Below are 21965 nucleotides of genomic sequence, written 5' to 3' on the forward strand. Positions count from 1 at the left end.
ATTTTCTAGAAAATTTCTTAGATTAATGTAAAAATTTCTGAGTTTTTTTTCTAACAATTTTTTCACTTTTGAAACTCAGAAATGTTGTAGTCTGTCAGACATTTACTCCTTTCTGTTCTACGTAGAGTATCCCTGATAATAAATCCATTCATGGTGATTTTAAATGTTCTCTCTCTATCCTTTCTTTCTTTCCAGCATCGGTTAACAGTAGGAAAGATAAATCTCTTCGGGTGATGAGCCAGAAGTTCGTCATGCTGTTCCTGGTCTCCAACCCTCATGTGGTCAGTCTGGACGTTGCTGCAAAGATCCTGATAGGAGAAGATCATGTTGCAGATCAGGACAAGAGCAAGTTCAAGAGTGAGTACAGAAACGGGACTTTCTTCAATCTCTGGACAAACAGTTCATCAACTTATGATTAATTCTTGATTAAAGTTTTAAAATTGGTTCAAATCGGTTAACTAGTAATGTATGTCAACGTATGAGAGCCATTGTAGATGGAGAAAAAGAGGAGTAACTACTTTAGTTCTGTAAAATGATTGCTTGTGTTGACAGTAGACGGTTTAACTGCTTGCTTGTGTGTTTGCAGCCAAAGTGAGGCGGCTGTACGACATAGCCAACGTGCTGCGGAGCCTCAAGCTGATTGAGAAATTCCACGTTACAGAAGCAGGAGGAAGGAAACCGGCCTTTAAATGGATCGGACCGGTAGAACTTCCACCAGTTCAAGGTATCGACCCAAATCTTTCCTCGCACAGTAATTCATGCATGAAACACACTAAGAGGTTTGGAAAGTTTACAGAAAGTCAAGTTATCATTTATTTTGTGTTTCAGCATTTAAATTGAGCAGGAACATCTTTTACTTTTACACAAATCGATTTGTTCAACAAAATGAATAATTATTTTTCCTACTGGCTCAATCTACATAAAATAAAAGCGGTCTTGCATTTATACGTTAGTCATTAAAACTGGAAAAAAAAATTTTAAATTTGTATTTTTGTTCTTTGACGTATGACGGCATATTAGGGTCATTTTAGATAGAAAAATTTCCCCAAACAAACTTCTGAAATTAATTTTGGAAAATTTATAGAAAATAAGGAAACTTCAGGGTTTCAGTAGTTGAGAATTTACAAGAAAAAGAAAAAAAAATGAGAAAAAAGCCAGAAATTTTGAGATTAATCTGAGGAATTTTCTAGAAAAACATTTGAAGACATAAATGTGTGTGAAAAAAAATTAATACAAAAAATTTTACTTGAAACGCAGAAACTTCCAAAGTTTTCCAGAAAATTAATCTCAACATCTTCTTGCAAATTTTCAACTTTTCAGAAATTTAAAAAGATTTAGAAATTTTCTAAAAAATTTCTGAGATGAATCTAAAAATGTCTGAGCCTTTGGGCTGAAATTTACTCCTATTTACATTAAGTTGAGCTATTTTTTTTAGTTTAAATTGGCCCTGAAATAGAATGTAAAATACCATCACAAGAATTTATTAATAACAGTAATAAATTATGTCTTGTTTTAGTTTCTATTGTTTTTAATCTGGAAAAGTTAGAAAACTTGAAAAATTAGTGATTCATCTCTTTTTGGTTACAGAATTTCCTTTTCTCCATCTTCTGTAACAGATTTGTCAAAATCCTCGTCCGAGTTTCCATCCCAGAAGAAACGAGTCCTTGAACCGTCTGTGGAAAACTGTGCCAAAAACCTGTTTCCTTCGTCGGGGGCCAAGCGCAGCTTCACGCGGCACCCGTCCCTCATAAAGCTCGCGAAAAGCATTCAGGACGACCGGCGGAAAATCAACTCCGCCCCCAGCAGCCCCACCAAGTGTGTCCTCGGTCAGTAGGGGGCGCTGGAAGGAGGCACCTCTCTGGTTTTCAGGCTGTCAGATTAACACATTTATTTCCTCCTTTGTTCTCAGGTGATCCAGCTAATGTGGATGTTCCCAGCAAAATGGCCCAACTTGCTGCTATTTGTAAAATTAAACTTGATCAGGAGTCGAGGTGAGATGGAGCCGCAGAACGTAACAGTCTGAATAACGGTCCTGTTGCTAGAGTTAGACAATAAATCAAATTTATTTTTGGAAAATCTGTATTTTTTTCATTGATGCACTCCTTGGGGTTTTACAGCTTCTGTTTTTAAAACATTTTGTTTGTTTTTATGTTTCTCTTTGGGTTTTAACTGCTTCTAAAAACAGAACAAGCTCTTTAAAAAAAACACCTATATGGTTTTGGCAATAAGTTAATGTTTTTTAGTGTCTGGAAAATGAAAAAAAACCTTTGGACTGTAACCTCACAAAGCACGGCCTGTTACCTAGCAACCCCAGCAAAGGCCTGGCCCGTTGCCTAGCAACCTAAGATGAGTTCCAGCATATTTGGTCAGCTGGTTTTGCAGACAGACTGAAATCTCATTATGCAAGAAAGATTTTGTGCAAAAATGTAATGAACATGTTTAGACCTATCCCAACCTGTTCAGGGAAGCATAATGGATAATTTTATAAACTATGTTGTGTCTGATATTCTCACTTAGCGTTTTCCGTTACTCTTGGTAAACCATTTCTTGTCCACTGCAGATTTGCCAAACAAAGTTTTTTGTTTCAGTAGCCAGCTTAGCAGACTGATTTTGTGTCAAAATGAGGAGAAAGCTGGTTCCTGACCCAGAGCTCTGCCTCTGTTCCAGGCCAAAAGAAACTCCGGCCGCTACAGAGAGAGACCCGGCAGCAGAGAGGTTACCGCCACCCGCCTCTGGTCACATGGACCCGCCCAAAGTGCCGCTAACAGCACCGAGTCAGGAGCCTGGAGTCCACCTAACGCCGCGCACGCCGCTAGCAGGACAGGCTGCCGGCGCCGTCACCTTCATCCCGACGCAGTGTTCGCCCCTGATCCCCGTCCTGCTGCCTCAGCAGCGGGGCAACGGACCCTACGCCGTCTACCTGCACCCGTCCTCCCTCAGGTCCAACGCTCTGTCCAGGCCGCAGCCCACGAGCCTCGCGGTGCGCTCCATGACGTTCGAGGACAAAACCGGCCAGAGTCCGAGCGCGCCGTCTGCGGCGAAGAGCCGACCGGCGTCCAGGGAGTCCGACGGCAGTCCTCTGACGCTCAAACGCCAACGTTCGTGTTCCACTGCAGAGAGCAGCCCCTCGAAAGCCAGGCGGCCCGACCCCAACTTTAAGGTAAAGACATGCATGGAGGGCGGTTGCCATGGTAATGTTCACTATTTTCATTTAGGAGGGCGTATCCTTAAAATGCCTTAAATTCATTTTAAAAACTGTCTTTTAATGTTATTCCCTTGTAAGTTAGTTTTCTCTTATTTCAAGTTCTAAGATATTTGCACTAGAAACTAGACTAAAATATTTAGATTTTGTGTTTTTGCAGTGTAGTCTTTTAATCAAATGTCAAATTGCACCTAAATACAAAACTGCTCAGTTTCTATAATCAAGCACATTTAAGCACTTGCCAAACCTTTAAAGCAACTAATTGAAATTTAAATACTTTTAAGGATTTTGTGTTTTTGCAGTGCATTTCTAAAATGTAATTTGCAGCTGGAACCAGATATTTTCACACAGACACATTTTTAAGTCACCATTTCAGTTTACCTCGTTCCTGCTGCAGAATGCCGATACCAAGACATTATTGATAAAATAAATGATGTCATAACTGAAACATTTTTGATGCTTTTAGCTGGAAAAGTTTGAAAACTCACCATTATAGCTTGATTTTCCCTGAGGCGTCGGCGTCTGAACCCTGACTTTGACGTTTCCTCGCTCCGTGCAGGACGGCTCCCCGAAGCTCGGTGAGATCCTGCAGGCCCGCTTGAAGGCGCGACGCGGCGCTCACCTCGTCAGCCGGCCCTCGCCTCGCGCGCTCCACCTGGACCCGGAGTTCGTCAACACCCCCGGCGGCGGCGGCGCTGCCGGCCCAACGCTGGAGCACAGCCTGGAGAACCTCCTGGACAGAGACGACAGGCCGGTGACCTCTGACCTCGAGGCGGGTTTCACGCCGGTCCGGGCGGTGCCGCTCACACCCGGACAGATCCACTCTGAGGTGAGCGATCGGCTCCGCTGGGTTCAGGGGGGAAAACCGTTTGGTTTAACATCCAGTCCGTCTCGTTCTCTACAGACTTTGGTTCCAGCCGGATATTTAATCCCAATTTCTCAGCAATCCCTCATCAGCTACAAGGAATTACAAAACTCTGGAGAAGAAAGCAACAAGTCCTCTTACATCTACCAAACTCCGACTGCAGGTGAATACCTCCACCTTAATCCCAGATTATGAGCGGCCATTTTATTTAAAAAATGCAGTTTTCTCTCATAAAGGGTCGACCGTGTTCCTATAGCAGGAAGGACAAAATTTTTATAATATGTTGAATTTAAAAAATTCAACTGAGTATTAGGGCGATGCTAAGAAAATAAGAAAAATAAAATTATGAGAATAAATTTGAAATAATAAAAGAATAAAATTTTAATATGTCAACTTTATTCCCATATTATTTCTACTTTATTTTTGTATAATTTCTTCTTTATTCTTGTTTTTTTTTTTACTTTATTCTCATATTATTTAAACTTTATTCTCTATTTTTTACTTTATTCTCATATATTTTTTATATTTTTTTTATCGTTATTCTTGTATTTTAATTTCAAAGTTTATTCTCATTTTATTACCCTATTCATGGATTATTTTAATTTTATTCTTGGATTATTTCAACCTTTTAAGAAGCAGTAGAGACCCAATTGGATGTACAAAAATGTGAGTTTTGGTTTTGACATTTTTTTTACTGAAAAAGGAAAATTTATCTGCACAAAATCTGTTTGTAAAAAAAAAATAGCATTTCATGTTCAGATGTTAATTTGACAAAGAAATTATTTTTTAAGCTTTAATTTTGTTTTTAAATTAAATACAACACTGCGCATTTTGAACTATCTCCTAACTCAATGAGAATCGATAAGTGAGATCGATATTGAAATCGGTATTGATGATTGATCTTCTCCTCAGGCTCCAGATCGGCCGCTGCCCTTGAAGTGACCCCTACCAACCTTCGCCTGGGCAAACCCCTGGCTGCCGCTGTCTCCTCTCCACACCAACCCAGTCGGGTCAGCAGTCCCAGCCCGGCCATCCTGAACTTCACGCTGCAGAACTTGGGTCTGATCTCCAGCCCGACCGGCGCCTTCGGGTCCTCCCAGCCTCCAGAGGGCGCCGGCGCCACTCCGGGTCCGCTGGGCCTGCAGCCGAGAGGCTTGGTGTTCATCAAGCCCGTCTCGCCGGTTCAGGTCCAGCCGGCGCTGCCTGGACAGCCACTCACTCTGATCAGCCTGCAGCAGGTAAACGGCCGATCTTGATCGGCGCAGACTGAGAGTTTGCATAATGTGCACGGTTACTGTTGGCGGCCATTTCTTTCTTCCTTCCTTCAGTCCTTCTCTGCTTCCTTCCTCCTCGTACTTTCTATTTTTTTTCCTTCCATATTTTCTGTTGACCTCCATCCTTCCTTCATTATTTCCTTTCTTCCTTATTTCCCTTCATTCTTTCCTTTCTTCTTTATTTCCTTCCTTCATTCTTTCATTTTTTACTTCCTTCCTTTCTTCCTTCCATGTTTCCTTTCCTCCTTTGGCTTCTTTCTTGTTCAGAGTGGATTATCTGATAATCATGTCATTCCTCAGGAAGCCGAGCAACGTTTGTTTGCAGCTGGAACATTTCTAAACTCAAGTTTTAATAATAATCATAATAAAAAACAGAGGTGCAAACTTTAACTAGGACATCTCACAGCCTTCCTTCCCATCAGTTCTTTTATTTTTCTGTCTTTCAGCCTCTGATGGCCACGCCGAAAGCGTCAGGTCTCCCTCAGCACAGCTTCTTCCACACGCCGGTGCCACTCTCGCCTCTGGCTGCCATGGTAACCGCTAGCGGCCAGCCGGCCTCCAGGACTGTTTACGTCCCTCAGAGGAAGCTGGACGTCTCGGCCGAGGACTCCTGATGTTTGGGCCTGTGGGGGTCGCGCTCTTGTTGTGATTTTAGTTTCTTTACGTTTTTTGTCACCTCTGAACATTTCACAGCGTCCTGGAGGCCTTTTGTTATCAGTCATAAAAATAGCTGCCAAGCAGACTTTGGCTGAGGCCCAGCGGACTTGTGGGAAACCGATACGAAACCAGTTCAGATACCCAGGAACACTACCGCCCTGCTGCACGTGATGCTGATTATGACAAGCATCAGGGCCAAACTAAGGAAAAATAAATAAAATCACTGGAATAAAGTCGCAATATTATGAGAATAAAGTCAAAATACTACAAGAATAAAGTCATACATGCAAGTTTGTTCCTGTAGTTCGACTTTATTCTCATTTTTTCAACTTTATTCCCGTATGAATTTATTTTCGTAATGTTACAATTTTATTCTTGTATTATTTCAGCTTTGTGGTCGTAGGAGTTTATCCTCCTAATATAACTTTATTCTTGTGATTTTATTGTTGTTTTCTTGGCCCTAATGCTCCGTCGGCGCTGATGGACATTTCCCAGAACTAAACTAAAATCTGCATCTTTATTTTTCATTGCTGTCGACTTTCTTGCTTTTCTTTGCTTTTGATATTATGGGTTTTCTTTAAATTAACCAAATTGGTAAAAACTTCATTGTTGTAGTAAAACTGAGATCACTTTTGCACTTATGTACATGTGAACTGTTGCCCCTGAGTAGAAATCTGAACTATGTGAATATTTGAAGCATTTTAGGAAAACATTTACTATTTCATGGGTTTAATTTATGAGGAAACAAACTTTTGTTTGTGATGTCTTACTCCTTGTAAAATGTTGAATAAATTGTAAAATGATTTTTCTAAAAACGATCAACTCACCTGTTTTTTTTTTTTCTTTTAACTTTATGAAATTTCACTATGTAGATTTCAATAGAAACTAAGAAATCTGAATTTAAATTCAGATTTCTTTAATGCACTGATGTTTTGTCTAGTTAAGCTAATAAGTAATTCCCTGCATGTCGGAATTGACTAAATAAGTTTTTTAATTTAATTGTTCAGACTTTGGATTGATACATCAGTAATGATGGTTAACGGTGCATCAGTATGAAGTATTAAATTGTAAATATTGAAAACGGCTAAAAAAAACATCAGATTACATCAATTAAAAAAATAAATGCATTAATTTTCAGTTTTTTCAGTCCCATCATCTCCACACAATAAATGTGAAACAAAACTGTTACAAAATGTTTGCTAAGATTCACTGATCTTGAACGTTTCTCTTGGAGTTCCCCAAGGCTTAGAGCTTGGTCCATTGTTATTTTGAGCTCATAATTTATGAAACGTTAAAATTTTATAATACAAATTATACTCACTAAAAACAAAAAGCTCAGTTCAATTGTCTTTCCATAGCTGTAAAACCATCAGATATTTTTAGCTTTTCCATCAGAAATCGTTCCCTTGTCACCCAAACCAACATTTGTTGTGACATTTAATCCCTCGGTTTAGGAGACGCCACGCAGACGCAGCTGTCGGAGCAAACAAATGTTCGAGCTCCTGATGTTCAGGCCTCTTTCAGCCGCCGATAAAAAGGCGCAGGGCTTGGATCTGTCACAGGTTATTTTAGGGGGAAGCGTCACCGGTGGTCTGGGCCGATGGAGCGTATTTAACCCGCCTGGGAGCCAGAACGGCCACATCAAACCCACAGGCTTCGACTCAAGGTAAGGAACCATTTTATTTCTGTCAGCTGCTAACCAAACTTATCAGAACAATGTTTAATTTGCAATAAAACCACAGAAAAATTGTGCCTATTTACATTTGTGTTTTTAAAAAGGAATCTTCCTACAAATAAAATGTTATTGGCTGGTTTTTGTTCCTGAAATGCCACATACCAGCCATGTGAGGTGGAAACATGAGGCCAGTCTAACCTTCACAGCCTCTTTGGAGAAACACCTGGCATGTGAGAAAACGTCGATAAATCACAAATAATATCAACAAAAATGAGAAAACTATTTAGTTTTGCTGTTTATAAACAAAAATCTAAAAATTAAGCAGTAGAATCAGACTTGTGAGACAGATAGTGATGATATAAGAATATCTTCAGGAGGTAAACATTTAAGTATTTTAGTAATTGATTAATCAATTATTCTGACAATCAATTAATCAGATAAAAAATTGGCACATTCTGCAGGTTTAAAATTTAAGCCTTTTCATAAGGGTCAGAAACACATTAAAAAGTGCAAATAAACAAATTTAATTTCTTTTTTAAATAAGAAAATGGTATTCCTTTGGTGAACTTTTGACCATTTTTCTAGCAAAGAATGAATCTGCAGCTAAAAAAAATACTTCTGAAATCGTAGGACATATTTAGAGACAAAATGTCTTTTTCTACGTTAAATGACAAAATTATATTTTTTTACAAACAGGTTTTATTTCTGCTTTTACTGTTCTTACAGCAAATTGCCTTTTCTACAGTCGTACGTCAGTTAAAGATTAATTGATTACTAAATTAGCTGACAATTATTTCAACTATCGATTAGTCGTGATTAATCGATTAATTGTTTCAGTTGGATTTCTAATTTTAAGCAAACTCAGCTTAAAAACTGTCTGAATTTTCAGGTAAATTGATTAGATTTTTGTTTCTGCAGCTCTCCTTTTGACTGAAGAATAACTAACAGGATTTTTATTTTTAATTTTCAGCCTTATGTTCAGGCGTTGATAAATATCAGAGGTTTCTAAGATGCCAAACTGGGGCGGAGGCACCAAGTGTGGTGCCTGTGAGAAAACGGTTTACCACGCCGAGGAGATCCAGTGCAACAGCAGGAGTTTCCACAAAACCTGCTTCATCTGCAGTAAGGATTCTGGTTACTTCTTCCCACTTTAAAAATATTTATTTATGTGAAACAGAGACAGTGCATATTAGTGAAAGTGACCACGCCATACAGGTTAGACCAAAAACATGAGAATAAACATTGGATGTGTGTATAAATATGACCATATCTAGAAACTTTCTGAGATTAATACCATCAGTTCTGACTTTATTCAAATTGACTGGATGCAACAATTGATAATATATATTGTTATTGATTTACTGACCAGCCCTACAGAGCTCTGATGTTCAAAGCAAACCCTGCTCAAGTACTCAGGTGACTTTTGAGGCGACTGGATTTTATTTTGGGATATCAGAGTAAAAGTTGATGAATCCTATGACAATTTGTAATTGTCAGGTTAATCTTGGGAATTTTCTAGGGAAAACTGAAATTTCTGAGTTTGAAAAGTAAAAAAATTCCTGGAAAAAAACTCAGAAATTTTGAGAATAATCTCAGGAAATTTCTGAAAAAAAAATAATCAAAATTTTGAATTTGAGACATCAGAAATTTCTGAGTTTGAAAACTTGAAAATTCGTTCACAAAACTCCTGGACATTTCTGAGTTTCAAAAATCAAAAATGTTTGATAAACTGAAACAAACTGAGAAATATTCAAATTTTCTCAGAAAATTTTCTGAAATTCATTTTAAAATTTCCAAGTTTTTTCTAGCACATTTTGAACTTCTCAAATTTTATTTTTCTTCTTTCGGTTGAAATGTACCCCCATTTTTCTACCTACAATGGCCCTGATACACCATCCTAGAATCCAAGTGGAAACTCCCACTTATATGTATTGAAGGATGTGGTTATATTAAGGTTATATTATGGTTATATTATGGTTATGAAGGCATGAATGCTTCTGTGCTCTGCTCAAACTCAAATCCTCCCAGCTTGTTGGTGTCCATGTGATGGATCCATTATTCCACCGGGAAGCTCTGAAAGCCGTCTGTGATAAACTCATCCCACCTGCTAAGTGTTCATCTTCTCCCCAACATTCACTTCACACTCCAGTGTCCTCCTGAAAATAGCAACACAAGACATCTGACTTTGTGTGCTGTCAGTGTTGACTGATAAACCCGCTGAGATGGGAGCTTTATTTAACTTCTGTTCCTCCAACATGACATTCCTACAACGGTGGATTACGGCTGCTGGAGATATTTAAAAAAGAGAAGTCGATTTCTGCTAAAATCGTAGAAATTGGAGACTGATCTCAGAAATTCTGTAGAAAAAAATCTAGCAAATTTTTGAGTTTGAAAAGTTGAAAATTTGCTAGAAAAATCTTCAAAAATTTTGAGATTAATCTTAGAAATTGTGTAGAAAAAGAAATTAAGGAACTTTCTGAGTTTTAAAAAGCCAGAAATGTGCTAGAAAAAAAAATCTGAATTCTTGAGACTAATTTTAAAAATTTGTGAGAAAAAAAACTTGAAAATTTCCTTTTCTTTTCTAGAAAAATTCTGAGATTAATATTAAAATGAGAATTTTTTTTATAGCAATTTGCATCTCTCGAAACTTTTCTTGTTATTTCTAAAAAGTTTCTGAGATTTGTTTAGCAGACATTTAGTTTCTTAAAAATTTCTTCTATTTACAATGGCCCTAATACAACGTTGTACATATCTCAGTCTGGACACGCTTCAATGGAGGTTGCCTGAGACTTGGATAAAACATTTTTGTCCTGTTTTTACTGCCACAGTGAGCTGCAGAAAAGGGCTGGACAGCACCACAGTTGCAGCACATGAGTCTGAGATTTACTGCAAGTCGTGCTATGGGAAGAAATACGGGCCAAAAGGCTACGGATATGGACAAGGAGCTGGAGCGCTGAGCTCTGATCCTCTGGGACAGGATGGAGAACCGCAGCTGCAAAAGTACGGCTTAAACACCAAATAGGTCATCAAATCAGATTAGTTGATTTAGCACATGAAAGGTGAACTACTAGACTTCCTTGAACAGGTTAAGACAGGTTGACGGGTGACACAGAACATGTTCATTCAATATTAAGAAATTATGTACTTGAAACAAGCTTCTATATCCTGCTAAAATGTTACAAGTAGGTTAGTTTTGTGCAGTAAGATATTTGCACTGGAAACTAGACCAAAACATGACCAAATGTTCTGGAGTTCCGCTGGAGTTGCTAGGCAACAGGCTGGGCTTCACTGGGGTTGCTAGGTAACGGCTCAGCGCCCGTTGAATGTTACTTAACAATCTGGCCCAAAAATAACGTTGTAGAGGCCAAAGTTTGAAAGGAAAGAAATGTAGAAAACCTGAATAACAAGTTTTAAAATAATACAAATGGTTGGCTGTGGTTTGATGGGATGTTTACCTGTCTGTTCATTTCCTTTGTAGCTCTAAACCTCGACAAGCCTCTCCTAACCCCAAAGCCAGCAAGTTCTCGCAGAAGTTCGGTGGCTCGGACCGCTGTCCCCGCTGCTCCAAAGCGGTGTACGCAGCTGAGAAGGTGATGGGAGCAGGAAAGGTAAGAATGAAAATGAAAACTTTAGTTTAAAATGCCAGGAGTTAAAATGAATTACAATGAAACACGCAGACTAACAAACATTTACTTTGTGTAGCTGAAGGACAGAAGACTGAAGTGATTTGACAACTGCTAGTGTCACAAGCATATTACTCTGTTTTATGCACAACTTTCAGACATTTCAGGTTGTTAAACAAATTTTAACATGAAGCGAAAAACTGTTTTCAAATGATGATTTGGCTCTATGTGAAAAAAGTAATTGCCCCCAAATAACTAGTAGCACCAACTTTGGGTTCAATAAGTCTGTATCTGTCTTGTGGAGGAATTTTGGCCCGTTCAGAATACATAGTTCTCCTGTGACATCACACTTCTGGTAACTTTGTAATTGACAGCCATCTTGGTAGGTATCCTTAACTAACTGTCATGACAGTTGCTATCAAGTTGCTATGACAACAATAGGCAAGCCACAAGCTTAGTACTAGCTGTTCCTATCTAACTTATAAACAGTATAAGAATATTACAACTATTACTTGATGTAGTACTTGATAGCCTATATGTATGTTACTACATGTACTTACTCTGCCAGTCACTAGAACCTTGTAGATTAATAATTTCATTTTGTTTACGGGGTTGTTCCACCTTCGCAGCGCGGCTATGGATATCATATAAAATAATTTTTTCCCTCCAGTGCTGTACACAAAATTTCCAGATGTTTATAACATGCAAGGTGTCTATATTTCCTATTAGCCGGTGTGGAAACCATGGCTCATCTATGCTTTATACTCAGCTTGCTTATCAAGATGGCATGGACCACTTCCTACAGACTTGGAGAAGTTATGCCATGTTATTTAACAGTATAGAGTGGGCGCACCATTCCCAGAGGTACTGCAGTACCAGGTTGATGCCTGGACTGGACAGAGCAAGCCCCTATTCCATCTCCCTGTTTCAAAAATCAATTTAATATATGATCCTCGTATAGAGGACTATCAGATAACTGATAAGAACAGAAACTACACTTGATCTTAGCCAAAAGGCCAAGAAGCCACATAACGGGGGAGGAAACGATGTCTTTCAGGGGAGACTCAGCTTTATTCATGGTTCACAAACTTCAACAGCATTTTAAACCTATAACAGGAACATGGACCGTGGAATGTTTATTTTATGGTGATCCGGTAGTTTTAATGTACGTATGTTGCGGAAAATTAAACTAAATCAGTCAACTAAAGGAAAATATCCGGGGTTTGCATGTCACCACGTGGTGCGCTTTCGTCCAATAGGAAGCGGAGAAGCGAATACGTCTCCCAATGGCTTTTTTCACGTAAAACTATAAATGTACGTGGGTGATAAGGACTTAAAGTTTCATCACCATATTTTGTGATAATGACAATGATGACGATATTAACTATTTATTACTGCTTTTCTAAGTAACTGCATGGCTCTAACTGTATGACACAGTGATAATATCCATACAAACACAAAATATTCTTGAAAAACGTCCCCATTTAATAAGCTTCGTCTGGTCACCACCAGTCGCGTAAAGAAGCATGATTTGTAACACTAAGCAGCACACAGGAACGGCATTTAATCATATTTAGAATAACAAACAATGAAGATAACAGCAAAAGTAACAATCCGGACTATACGGACTGTTTTGGGGGTTTTATACATAATCAGGAATTTATCATGATGATAAATCAGAGTTCTTATGATAGGAACATATTTCATGAAGATATTTGTCACAATAAATGATTACAAATATTTCTTTTTTTTTCTTTTTTTTTTTTCTAAAAATAATAAACATTTATGTTGTGTGTTCAGGCCTGGCATAAAACCTGTTTCCGCTGCGCTCTGTGTGGTAAAAGCCTGGAGTCCACTACAGTGACGGATAAGGACGGAGAGCTGTACTGTAAAGGTGAAGCCATTTATTTACACAGTCTAAAACCATATACACTGCTTGGGAAAATACAATTCTACCTTTAATGAGTCTTATATCCAGTCCTATGTTGGAAGAAAGTAAAATAAAGCTTTACTATACTTCTATCCCAATTGCACTGTGTCATCACAAACATGTCTGAAAATATTATCACGATATAAGCGATTCTTATCAGTCGATATCAATAATTATTGGTTTATTTATTGTTTTAAATATTCGAGGTTGCGTAACCTTTACTGTTTTATTCAGTTTTCACTTAAAGCCACTGTTTTTAAATTCGTGAGCAACTATGAAGCACAGTGGCAAAACCTTTGCAAGTTACGCAAGTCATTGCTAGGTAACTAAAGAATGAGTTAGTTGCTAGGTAACCAAAGAATGAGTTAGTTGCTAGGTAACCAAAGAGGAAGTGAGTTAGTTGATTTCATCAATTTTGCTTAGTTAGCAGTGAGAGGATGCCTACATCTCCCATAATGCTGTGCGATTCTGGGTCGGAGTTCAGTGAAATTATTGAACAGTATAATATTCTAGTAATAGACATGTAAATAGACAAACAAAAAAAGAGTAGTAAATTTCCACCAAAAATCTCCAAAATTTAGAGATGAATCTAAAACATTTTCTAGAAAAAACATGGAAAATTAAACCTTTGACACAAAAGAACATTTATAAACTGTATTCTATGAAACAGAGACATTGATAAATGTTTCTCTTTTCAGTTTGCTATGCCAAAAACTTCGGCCCAAAAGGATTTGGTCTGGGAAACGAGGCCATGTTGGAGGAACGAGAATAAACTGGTGGTTCTGCTGAAGCTCAAACCCGATCACAGCGTCTCAAAACTGGAAGATGGAGCAGCACAAACCAAATCCTCAGCAACATTCTGAAAATTATGGGAAAAAATTTGTAAAACACTAAATAAAAGCATTTTGTTACATTGAAATTTATTCTGAAGTGAAGTTTATTACAAAAGCACTAAAGTTGATTGTGTTAATGTGCTAATTTTTCATTTGAATACCTGAGAAAAAAAATCTTTACATATTTTAAATCAGCTTACATAAATTCTGGTAATGTCACTTCTTTCTTCAGCTGGTAAAAAAAAAAGTCATACTTTAATTTTGATTTTTAGTAAAACCTTATTTGAAAAAAAAAGAGCAGCCAGTAACAGATGGCAAAATTAATAATCTCCAAACAAATTAAAGTAAAAGTTATAGCTTAGTGATGGGGCTCAAAATAAATTTTCTGATTTGATTTTTTTTCTTTTCTTTTCTAAAATAAAAATTAGTAATGACAGAAAATATTTTCCAAAAGTAGCTTTTATTTCAATCACCCCTTCTGTGAATTGAATGACAGTTTTAAGGCCAGGCTACAAGAATGCTTGTTTAATTGTAACCATGGTAATATTAGCAGAATAAAGTCATTTTTACCAGAAGAAAGTCTTAAAATTATGAGAAAAAATTATTTTCAATGAGAAAAAAAGCTTCTAGTTTTCAGGATCTGATACAACCAGCTCAGTTTGTTTCTCAATCGACTTTATTCTCATTTTACTACATCTGTGTTCTTGTAATATTATGACTTTATTCTCATAATTAAAAAAAAGAAAAAATCTTAGCCTGTTGATCTGAATTCAAAGTCTCAGTAAACAAAAGTTTCAAAGGAGTGTACTGGTGAAAAGCAATCCAGATTTAACCAAAATTAATCTAAAAAAAAAAAAACTAAACTAAAATTTGATTAACCTTTTTTCTATTGCAGATAGAATAAAAGTTGGAAATTTTCACCAAAAAAGTAAAACATTGGAGATTAATCTCAGAAATATTCCAGAAAAAGAATTTGGAAACTTCTCAGTTTGGAAAGTTGAACATTTTTGACTTTTGAAACTTCAAAAGTCTAAATTTTACAAGATTGAAAATATTTCAGAAAAAGTAGATTTTGAATTGATCTTAGAGAAAAATGCTTGGAAATTTCTGAGTGTTAAAAGTTTCCATGTTCACCTGCAGAAATTTACCTACTAATTTTTTCTATCTACAATGGCAGCCAATAGGTACAAAAGGAAGCTTAAAACCCAGCTAGTCATGAGTTTTATCACGTTTTCAGTCATTTAAAAAAAACTAAAAAAATCTTACTTTTTTTATTAAGACCCAAGTAAAATTGAGCTCTAAACAGTTAAAAAGACAGGCACATGATTTCTTTATTGAAGTATATAATAATGGTCATTTGTTATGAAACGCATGCAGCTTTTACAAAAGTCATAAAACCAAACCGTTTACATTTACAAAGATTGTTTCTTCTTCCAGGATGATAAAAATAGGCTTAACGTGTCCATAAAAACAGCACAAAATGCCCAGAACTATTCAGGCCGTAAGGATTTTCCTTTTCCACCCTCTCTGGTCGAGTGTAAGGCAGCAGCAGACGACATCTACACCAACCTCTACTATCGTAATGTCTCTCTTTACAAGGAGCCAACGGATGGAAAAATAAATAAATACATTCTGTGCTTTTGGTCCAGAAGCAGAGTCCGACCCGGACATGCGGAAGTCAGGAGGTCAGACCATGTTGATTTGATCAAACAGGTACTGGTCCCGCTGGGGCTGGAACTGGGCCGTCCAGTCGACGACGGCCGGCTTGCAGAGGCCGCAGCAGCGCAGCTGGAAAAACGACACCAGGTTCTGGACCACGCCCATGCTGCAGGCAGACGGGTCAGAAAGAGAGTCCATCAGATGGAGAAATGGGGAACTCGTCCTCTAACTTTCAGTTTGTTTATGTTTACAACCATCAGTTTAATAAGAAAGTGAAAAATGCAATTTGCTGAATGATGAGCAGTCATCATGCCAAAAATATATACATTTTGAATTTAAAATGGAAAAACCTTTTATTTGCATGTAGCATATATATCCTATTATGCAATTTTTTAAAAATCAAATTATTAATTGGTTAATCTAAAAAAAATATCTAAAAGTGTAAAATAAAAGCAGTAAATAAATAAAAACTTGCCTCAAGATTCCAGTACCAGTTAGTACCTATGATAAAGAATGAAAGAAATATTGGTGAACTCACTTGAATGGATTTTGTCTCAGGGATCCAGATTGTCTCATTCTCCGTTGCTGCAGCAACAGATTAGTTCTCTCCGGAGTCGTTAATCCCAGGAATGCAATCTGCACCGAGACAAAGAAACAATTATTCCACATACAAAATGTCCATCAAATGAGCAAGGTAACAAGACAGCGCAGGGCTGGACAATAAATCAACAGCAAGATGTATCACAATAAACACATGATCAATATCAATAGATAATGAGTCTGGCAGAATGTTCAATAATTTAATTGAACTCCGATCCAGAACCACACAGCATTCTGGGGGATGTAGGCAGAGGAAAGGCATTAGCCGCTCAACCTCTCACATGTAGCTAAGCTAAGTTGGTGGATTCAACTCACTCAGTCTTTGGTAACCTAGCAACAATTTTAGTGGCTTGCACATTTTCAATTTTTGCCACCGTAGATCATAGCTGCTCAAAATAAAAAACAACTGCATGAAGTAAAAACTGGAAACATTACGCCACTAGCTTGGTAATATTTCAGACATTTAAAACAAAAAACTAATCAATAATTATATTGACCGATATGAAACGCTTATATCGTGACGTGTTTTTCAGCCATGTTGCCCAGCCCTAATGAAGAATCTAGAATTAATACAAGCTACAACATCATTTAATTTCCATTTGTGATCAATAAAGTATTTTTCAATTGAATTGAATACAGCAGTGAAAACCAGCTGACCAAAAGTGCTGCCTAGTCAGCCTAGGTTGCTAGGAGACGGGCGGAATTCATCTGGGGTTGCTAGGTAACCGGCTGGGCTTTATCGGAGTTACTAGATGAAGGGCAGTGGCTGCTGATTTATGACATTACATTCTGGACGTTTTTGAAAAAAACAATTTTTTAGTTTAGTTTTAGTCTAGCTTTTAACTTATTGTTAAAACTAGTTGGGTGTTTTTTTTTGTTTTGTTTTTTTTTAACGTTTGGTCTGATTTTAGAAGCAGCAAAAACTCAAATGGAACAAGAATACATCCCCCGTTCAGTGGTTTGTTTTTACTGAAACTACCAACAGATAATTAAGATTTCCATTTTTTAATGAAAAACTGACTTGTCTAAGAAGTCAAATTTGTAGTTATCTTGTAATAGTTTAATCAGTTTGAGTATGGAGTCCATTGCACTAATTAAATGGTATTTAAAACTCATCAACACATTCCAGGCGTCACCTGGTAGAGCTGCCCAATCAGGAACAAAGTGGACCAGCAGGTGTGGTAGAAGGACAGCACAAAGACGGCGAGCACCCAGGGAGAGCAGCTGACCACAGCCGACACCACGCCCCACACACCCTGCTCCTCATGACGCAGCGAACAGTGACTGGCCCAGTCTGAGAACACAGCAACATTTCTGCTTATTACATCGATACTCCAGCTTCTGTGGCTCCACTTCAGCTGAGTCACTCACATGAAAAACAACCGTAGATCATCCAGCCCCCCATCATGGAGAGGGAGAGCAGCAAAAGCACAAAATAGTAATGATTCCTGGCACCTGGAACAACAAGATAATAGTTCATATTCAGCATAACTTGCATGGGAAACATGGGAAAATGTATTTTTAATAATCTGCCAGTGGAAATAGTTTTTCATCAACATTAAGGAATTACTGACTTAAAACAAACTAAGCTAAACTAAGTTAAATAGCTAGATAGATACTTTATTAATCCTTTTCAAGGAAATTGTAATATCTGGTAATATCTTGCAGACATGTTATTTGTATGTTAGTTTTATCTTATTTCAAGCAGAGTCAGATGTTTCCACAAAAAAGTAAACCAAAAAAAATTTGTTTTTGTATTTTTGCCATAATGAAAATACTTGCTGTAGTACTTGTTTATATAAATATTGTTTAAATTATAAAAATCTACAGGTTTCAGCCTTTTATCTAGATATTGCATATAAGAATCCATTTAAAATGTTTTGCTTGACTAAAAAATGTTGCAGATTTTTCTTAACCAATCAAATGCAGATTTTACATTTTCAGTGGAGTAAAAACGTTTCTATAATTCATTCATCTGTACCTATGCAGGTGTTGGTCCATACAGAGTGGTGGTCCTGCTTTGCCACACATGTATCGCAGCTGAAGCAGTGAACAGCTCTCAGTGGTTTCCTAACCTGCAATAGTGGAAGTCATTTTAGATAATTCAGGTAACTCATCGTTGCATTAAAGTTTTGAACCTGTGGATCGCCTCACCATACAGGAAGTGCAAAATACCCTGGGGTCCAAACAGCCAGCCTCAGCCAGCACCACCACGTTCTGAATCCCAAACAGAAAAGGTCTCAAGTTGTGGAAACAGTTCTTTGTAAGACGCCTTGAACTGGTCGACAAATTTAAAGACCTTTCCCACCATTTTCTTCTGCTCTTCAGTGGCTTTGATGAAACCTGGGTCCGTCCGGCAGGTCCGCAGGAAGTAGTAGAGGAAAGCAGTGGCGTTCAGGGTGAACAGCACCTGAACTGCTGTGCTGGATAGATGTGGATTTAAGTTAAGAAACTTAAAAAAAAAAGAAAGAAGAAGAAAAACTCATTTTATTAACATGATGTGTTATGCTTCCCTGACCAGGTTAGCATTGGTTTATAAACTGTACAAAGCAAGTTAACTACATATGAGATGTTCAGTCCTGCCTTTTTTTGACCTCTTTTCTGTTTTAGGACCTCTTGTCACTTTAAATCCAAATAAGTTCTGCTGTGGTTGCTAGGTAACGGGGCTAGGCTTTGCTGGGGTTGCTAGGTAACGAGGCAGTGCCTTGTGGAATGCAACTTAACATTCAGAAGGTTTTTAAAACGGCTAATCTTCCAGACTCCAAAACCATTAACATACTGCCAAAAAACACAACTCAGATGTTTTTAAAGTATTGTGCTGCTTTTAAAAGTAGTAGAAACCAAAATGGACGTACATAATGAATATGAATAAGAACATATTATGTGTTTATTTATTCTGCATTTAAAAGTCTCCCAAGTTTTCAGGTTCATATTTAATTTTATCCATGGGTCATTTATTCATATGAGGTTGTTGTTTTTTTTGTCCTATATTTTAATATTAAATTGGGCATATTTTGTTACGGTGCTGCTGTATCAAGTGAATTTCCCATTGCAGGATTAATAAAAGATTATCCTATTGTATTCTACAAACCTCCAAAATGTGAATTTTCCCTTTAAACATTAAAGTTAGGGAAAATTACTGGATAGAAAGACAGAAATTCAGGGTCACATCAATGTTTTTTCCAACTTTCCAAAAAAAAAAGTTACAACAATAATCCCTGCCTGATATAAAACATCATATCTGTTATGTTATACTTTACACTGCAAAAAACACAAAATCTTACCAAGTATTTTTGGTCTTCTTTCTAGTGCAAATATCTTAGTACACTGAAAATAAGACAAAACTACTTTTTCATCATTATTAAGTAACTACTTAAAACAAACTCCTATATCTTGTTTAAAACTTACTTGTAAGTTAGTTTTGGACTAAAATAATTGCACTAGAAACTAGACTAAAAATACTTGGTAATATTTTGTGTTTTGCAGCGTAGGCATCAAAAATAACAGCAGTCCAAATCAGGAAGAACATTTACATTCCTTTCAAACTGAAATGGACAACAATCTGAATGATAATGAAAAAAAAAAGTTTTCTTCGTAAAAAGAACCAAAACAAAAATGTTTCTTTGAACAGAAAGGATATCTGGCAGGAACCAGAGACACCAGGTGACGAGCATCCAGAAGACTGAAGCCATCAGAGACGACGGCGGCAGCAGAGACTGAAAATCTGGGTTTGGAAAGTTCCTGTTTTAAATGCAAATGGTTCTGATCAACATCCAAACTCCTGCATTTACATTTGAATCTGCAGGCAAACCGGTTCTCACCTCGAGGCCAGGTTAATCACTCCCACCATGCAGGCTAACAAGATGCTTTTGAGCAACCAGGACTCAGAGTTCATGTCAAATATTGCACCAATACATCCAAATATGGCTGTGCAAAACAGGAACTGCACCAAAACCTTTAAAAAAAATAAACAAAACAATGTTAAAAGCGGTTCTGATTTCTGTTTGTGTACCATCAAGAGCCTTAAGTCTACCTTGTATCTGAGAATAAAGCGTAAACAGCGGGAATTGGAGCGAATCCTCTCATGCTTGGTGACGTTGAGCATGTGGATGAGCAGGGGGCTCTGGACCTGGCGGGCCAGATCCATGGGTGTGTGACCCTGAGGAAGAAACACACAAATCAAAAGGGAACAATTTATCTTAACTCAAATTATAATAGTAAATAAACAGGAAAAAAAGAAAGAGAAATCAATCTGTTACTTCAAATTAAAGCAAAAAGATGTTTACTGAATGAATTTTAGTTCAGTTATCAGTAAAATACTAATAAAAATGGTTATTAGGTTAAGTCTGAAGCTAAAAGTGGAAAACAAAAAAAATGCCATCTCAAAACAAATTGTATTCATGTGGCATTTGTCCCAGAGAGACAAACGAGCAGAAGCCTTCACTTTTCTCTGAAACGTGTGAAACTCACATTGATGTTTTCAGCGTCCACGCTAGCTCCAGCCTCCAACAGGATGTGGGCAGCGTCAACGTTTCCCGCCAGCACTGCGCAATGCAACGGCGTGTTCCTGTTAACTTTGTCCACAGCGCTCACCGAGGCGTTGTTCTTGATGAGAAAGTTTGTGGGTTCGGGCCTGAAGCAGAAAAACATGAAATGTTAGCACTTTACAGCTGATTATTTAATTAAAGGTGACCTGTTACACTTCCTTGAACAGCTTAGAAAATGTTTATGGGCAAAACAAAACATGTTCACAACATTTCTTGCACAAACATATGAGCAATTACACAACCGTACAACTTTGAAAAACATCAGTGGAGACTCCTGCACAAACAACAAGAATGTAGAAAGTTGTTTCTGGATGTCAAGTCAACAACAAAACTCTTGTGCTTTCCAGCAGCCATTGTATAGCACATAAAGCCAAAAAAACTACATGGCCCAAGGTACTGGAGCTCGGCTTGGGTTGCTAGGTAACGAGACAGTGCCCATCGAATGCGACTTCTGTAGGTTTTTAAAAAGCCAAATTTTCTAAAAAAAAAAAAAAAAAAAAAAAAAAGCTTTGGCTGTTTAAAGAAGCAGTATAGACCCAAATGGAACTAAAATAACATCAAAAATGTGAATTTTGCATTACAGATTCCCTTTAAACATTAAAGTTTAGGAAAGTTACTGGATAGTCAGAGACAGAAAGATGAATTCAGGATCAAATCAAATTTTTCTTTCAGTTTAAAAGGAAGGAAAAAGTTACAACCATAATTTCTGCCTGATTTAAAACAACGTATCTTACTCTTATGCTATACTTTAGGCATTAAAAGTAACAGCAGTACAAATCAGAGGAAACCTTTTCCTTCCACTCAAACTGAAAGTTGTTTCTGGATGGTAAGGAAACAACAAAACACGTCTCTTTTCCAGCAGTCATTGTACAGCGCATACAGAGAAAAAAAACTAGGTGACCAAACATGCTGGAACTCTGCTAGGGTTGCTAGATAACGGGCCGGACTTCGCTGGGGTTGCTAGGTAACGGGCTGGACTTCGCTGGGGTTGCTAGGTAACGGGCCGGACTTCGCTGGGGTTGCTAGGTAACGGGCTGGACTTCGCTGGGGTTGCTAGGTAACGGGCTGGACTTCGCTGGGGTTGCTAGGTAACGGGCTGG

The 21965-nt window shown here is 37.7% G+C and overlaps 3 protein-coding genes across 6 annotated transcripts in view; 2 read left to right on the top strand and 1 right to left on the bottom strand.

The window, feature by feature from the left end:
- The window catches only part of e2f8 (E2F transcription factor 8), a 10521-nt gene extending 3705 nt beyond the window's left edge, over positions 1 to 6816 (top strand). Inside the window, exons 5-13 of the mRNA XM_016674673.1 lie at positions 126 to 357; positions 587 to 724; positions 1617 to 1826; positions 1910 to 1991; positions 2668 to 3160; positions 3762 to 4031; positions 4107 to 4230; positions 4980 to 5305; positions 5788 to 6816. Of these exons, the coding sequence (XP_016530159.1) occupies positions 126 to 357; positions 587 to 724; positions 1617 to 1826; positions 1910 to 1991; positions 2668 to 3160; positions 3762 to 4031; positions 4107 to 4230; positions 4980 to 5305; positions 5788 to 5955 (2043 nt within the window). The 3' untranslated portion in view covers positions 5956 to 6816. The remainder of the gene's footprint in view (positions 1 to 125; positions 358 to 586; positions 725 to 1616; positions 1827 to 1909; positions 1992 to 2667; positions 3161 to 3761; positions 4032 to 4106; positions 4231 to 4979; positions 5306 to 5787) is intronic.
- A 736-nt stretch (positions 6817 to 7552) lies between these two features.
- On the top strand, positions 7553 to 14145 carry csrp3 (cysteine and glycine-rich protein 3 (cardiac LIM protein)). The gene is made up of 6 exons (XM_007558778.2): positions 7553 to 7664; positions 8644 to 8795; positions 10502 to 10673; positions 11152 to 11281; positions 13097 to 13190; positions 13925 to 14145. Exons 2-6 carry the CDS (start codon positions 8684 to 8686, stop codon positions 13996 to 13998), a joined length of 582 nt encoding a protein of 193 aa, XP_007558840.1. The 5' UTR covers positions 7553 to 7664; positions 8644 to 8683; the 3' UTR covers positions 13999 to 14145.
- Positions 14146 to 15360: 1215 nt separating this feature from the next.
- Positions 15361 to 21965, bottom strand: part of zdhhc13 (zDHHC palmitoyltransferase 13) — a 13106-nt gene continuing 6501 nt past the window's right edge. For 3 of the 4 annotated variants that reach the window (XM_016674693.1, XM_016674692.1, XM_016674694.1), the window contains 11 exons: positions 20789 to 20951; positions 20352 to 20477; positions 20140 to 20273; positions 19959 to 20059; positions 18618 to 18751; positions 18473 to 18535; positions 18300 to 18393; positions 17690 to 17773; positions 17455 to 17612; positions 16257 to 16354; positions 15361 to 15884 (listed from right to left, as the gene is read on the bottom strand). In XM_016674693.1, coding sequence (XP_016530179.1) covers positions 15746 to 15884; positions 16257 to 16354; positions 17455 to 17612; positions 17690 to 17773; positions 18300 to 18393; positions 18473 to 18535; positions 18618 to 18751; positions 19959 to 20059; positions 20140 to 20273; positions 20352 to 20477; positions 20789 to 20951 — 1294 coding nt within the window. In that variant the 3' untranslated portion in view covers positions 15361 to 15745. The remainder of the gene's footprint in view (positions 15885 to 16256; positions 16355 to 17454; positions 17613 to 17689; positions 17774 to 18299; positions 18394 to 18472; positions 18536 to 18617; positions 18752 to 19958; positions 20060 to 20139; positions 20274 to 20351; positions 20478 to 20788; positions 20952 to 21965) is intronic. The other variant, XM_007558779.2, reaches the window with a different exon arrangement.

This window comes from Poecilia formosa, unplaced genomic scaffold (genome assembly GCF_000485575.1).
Source record: "Poecilia formosa unplaced genomic scaffold, Poecilia_formosa-5.1.2 Scaffold99, whole genome shotgun sequence".
NCBI classification, from domain to species: domain Eukaryota; kingdom Metazoa; phylum Chordata; class Actinopteri; order Cyprinodontiformes; family Poeciliidae; genus Poecilia; species Poecilia formosa.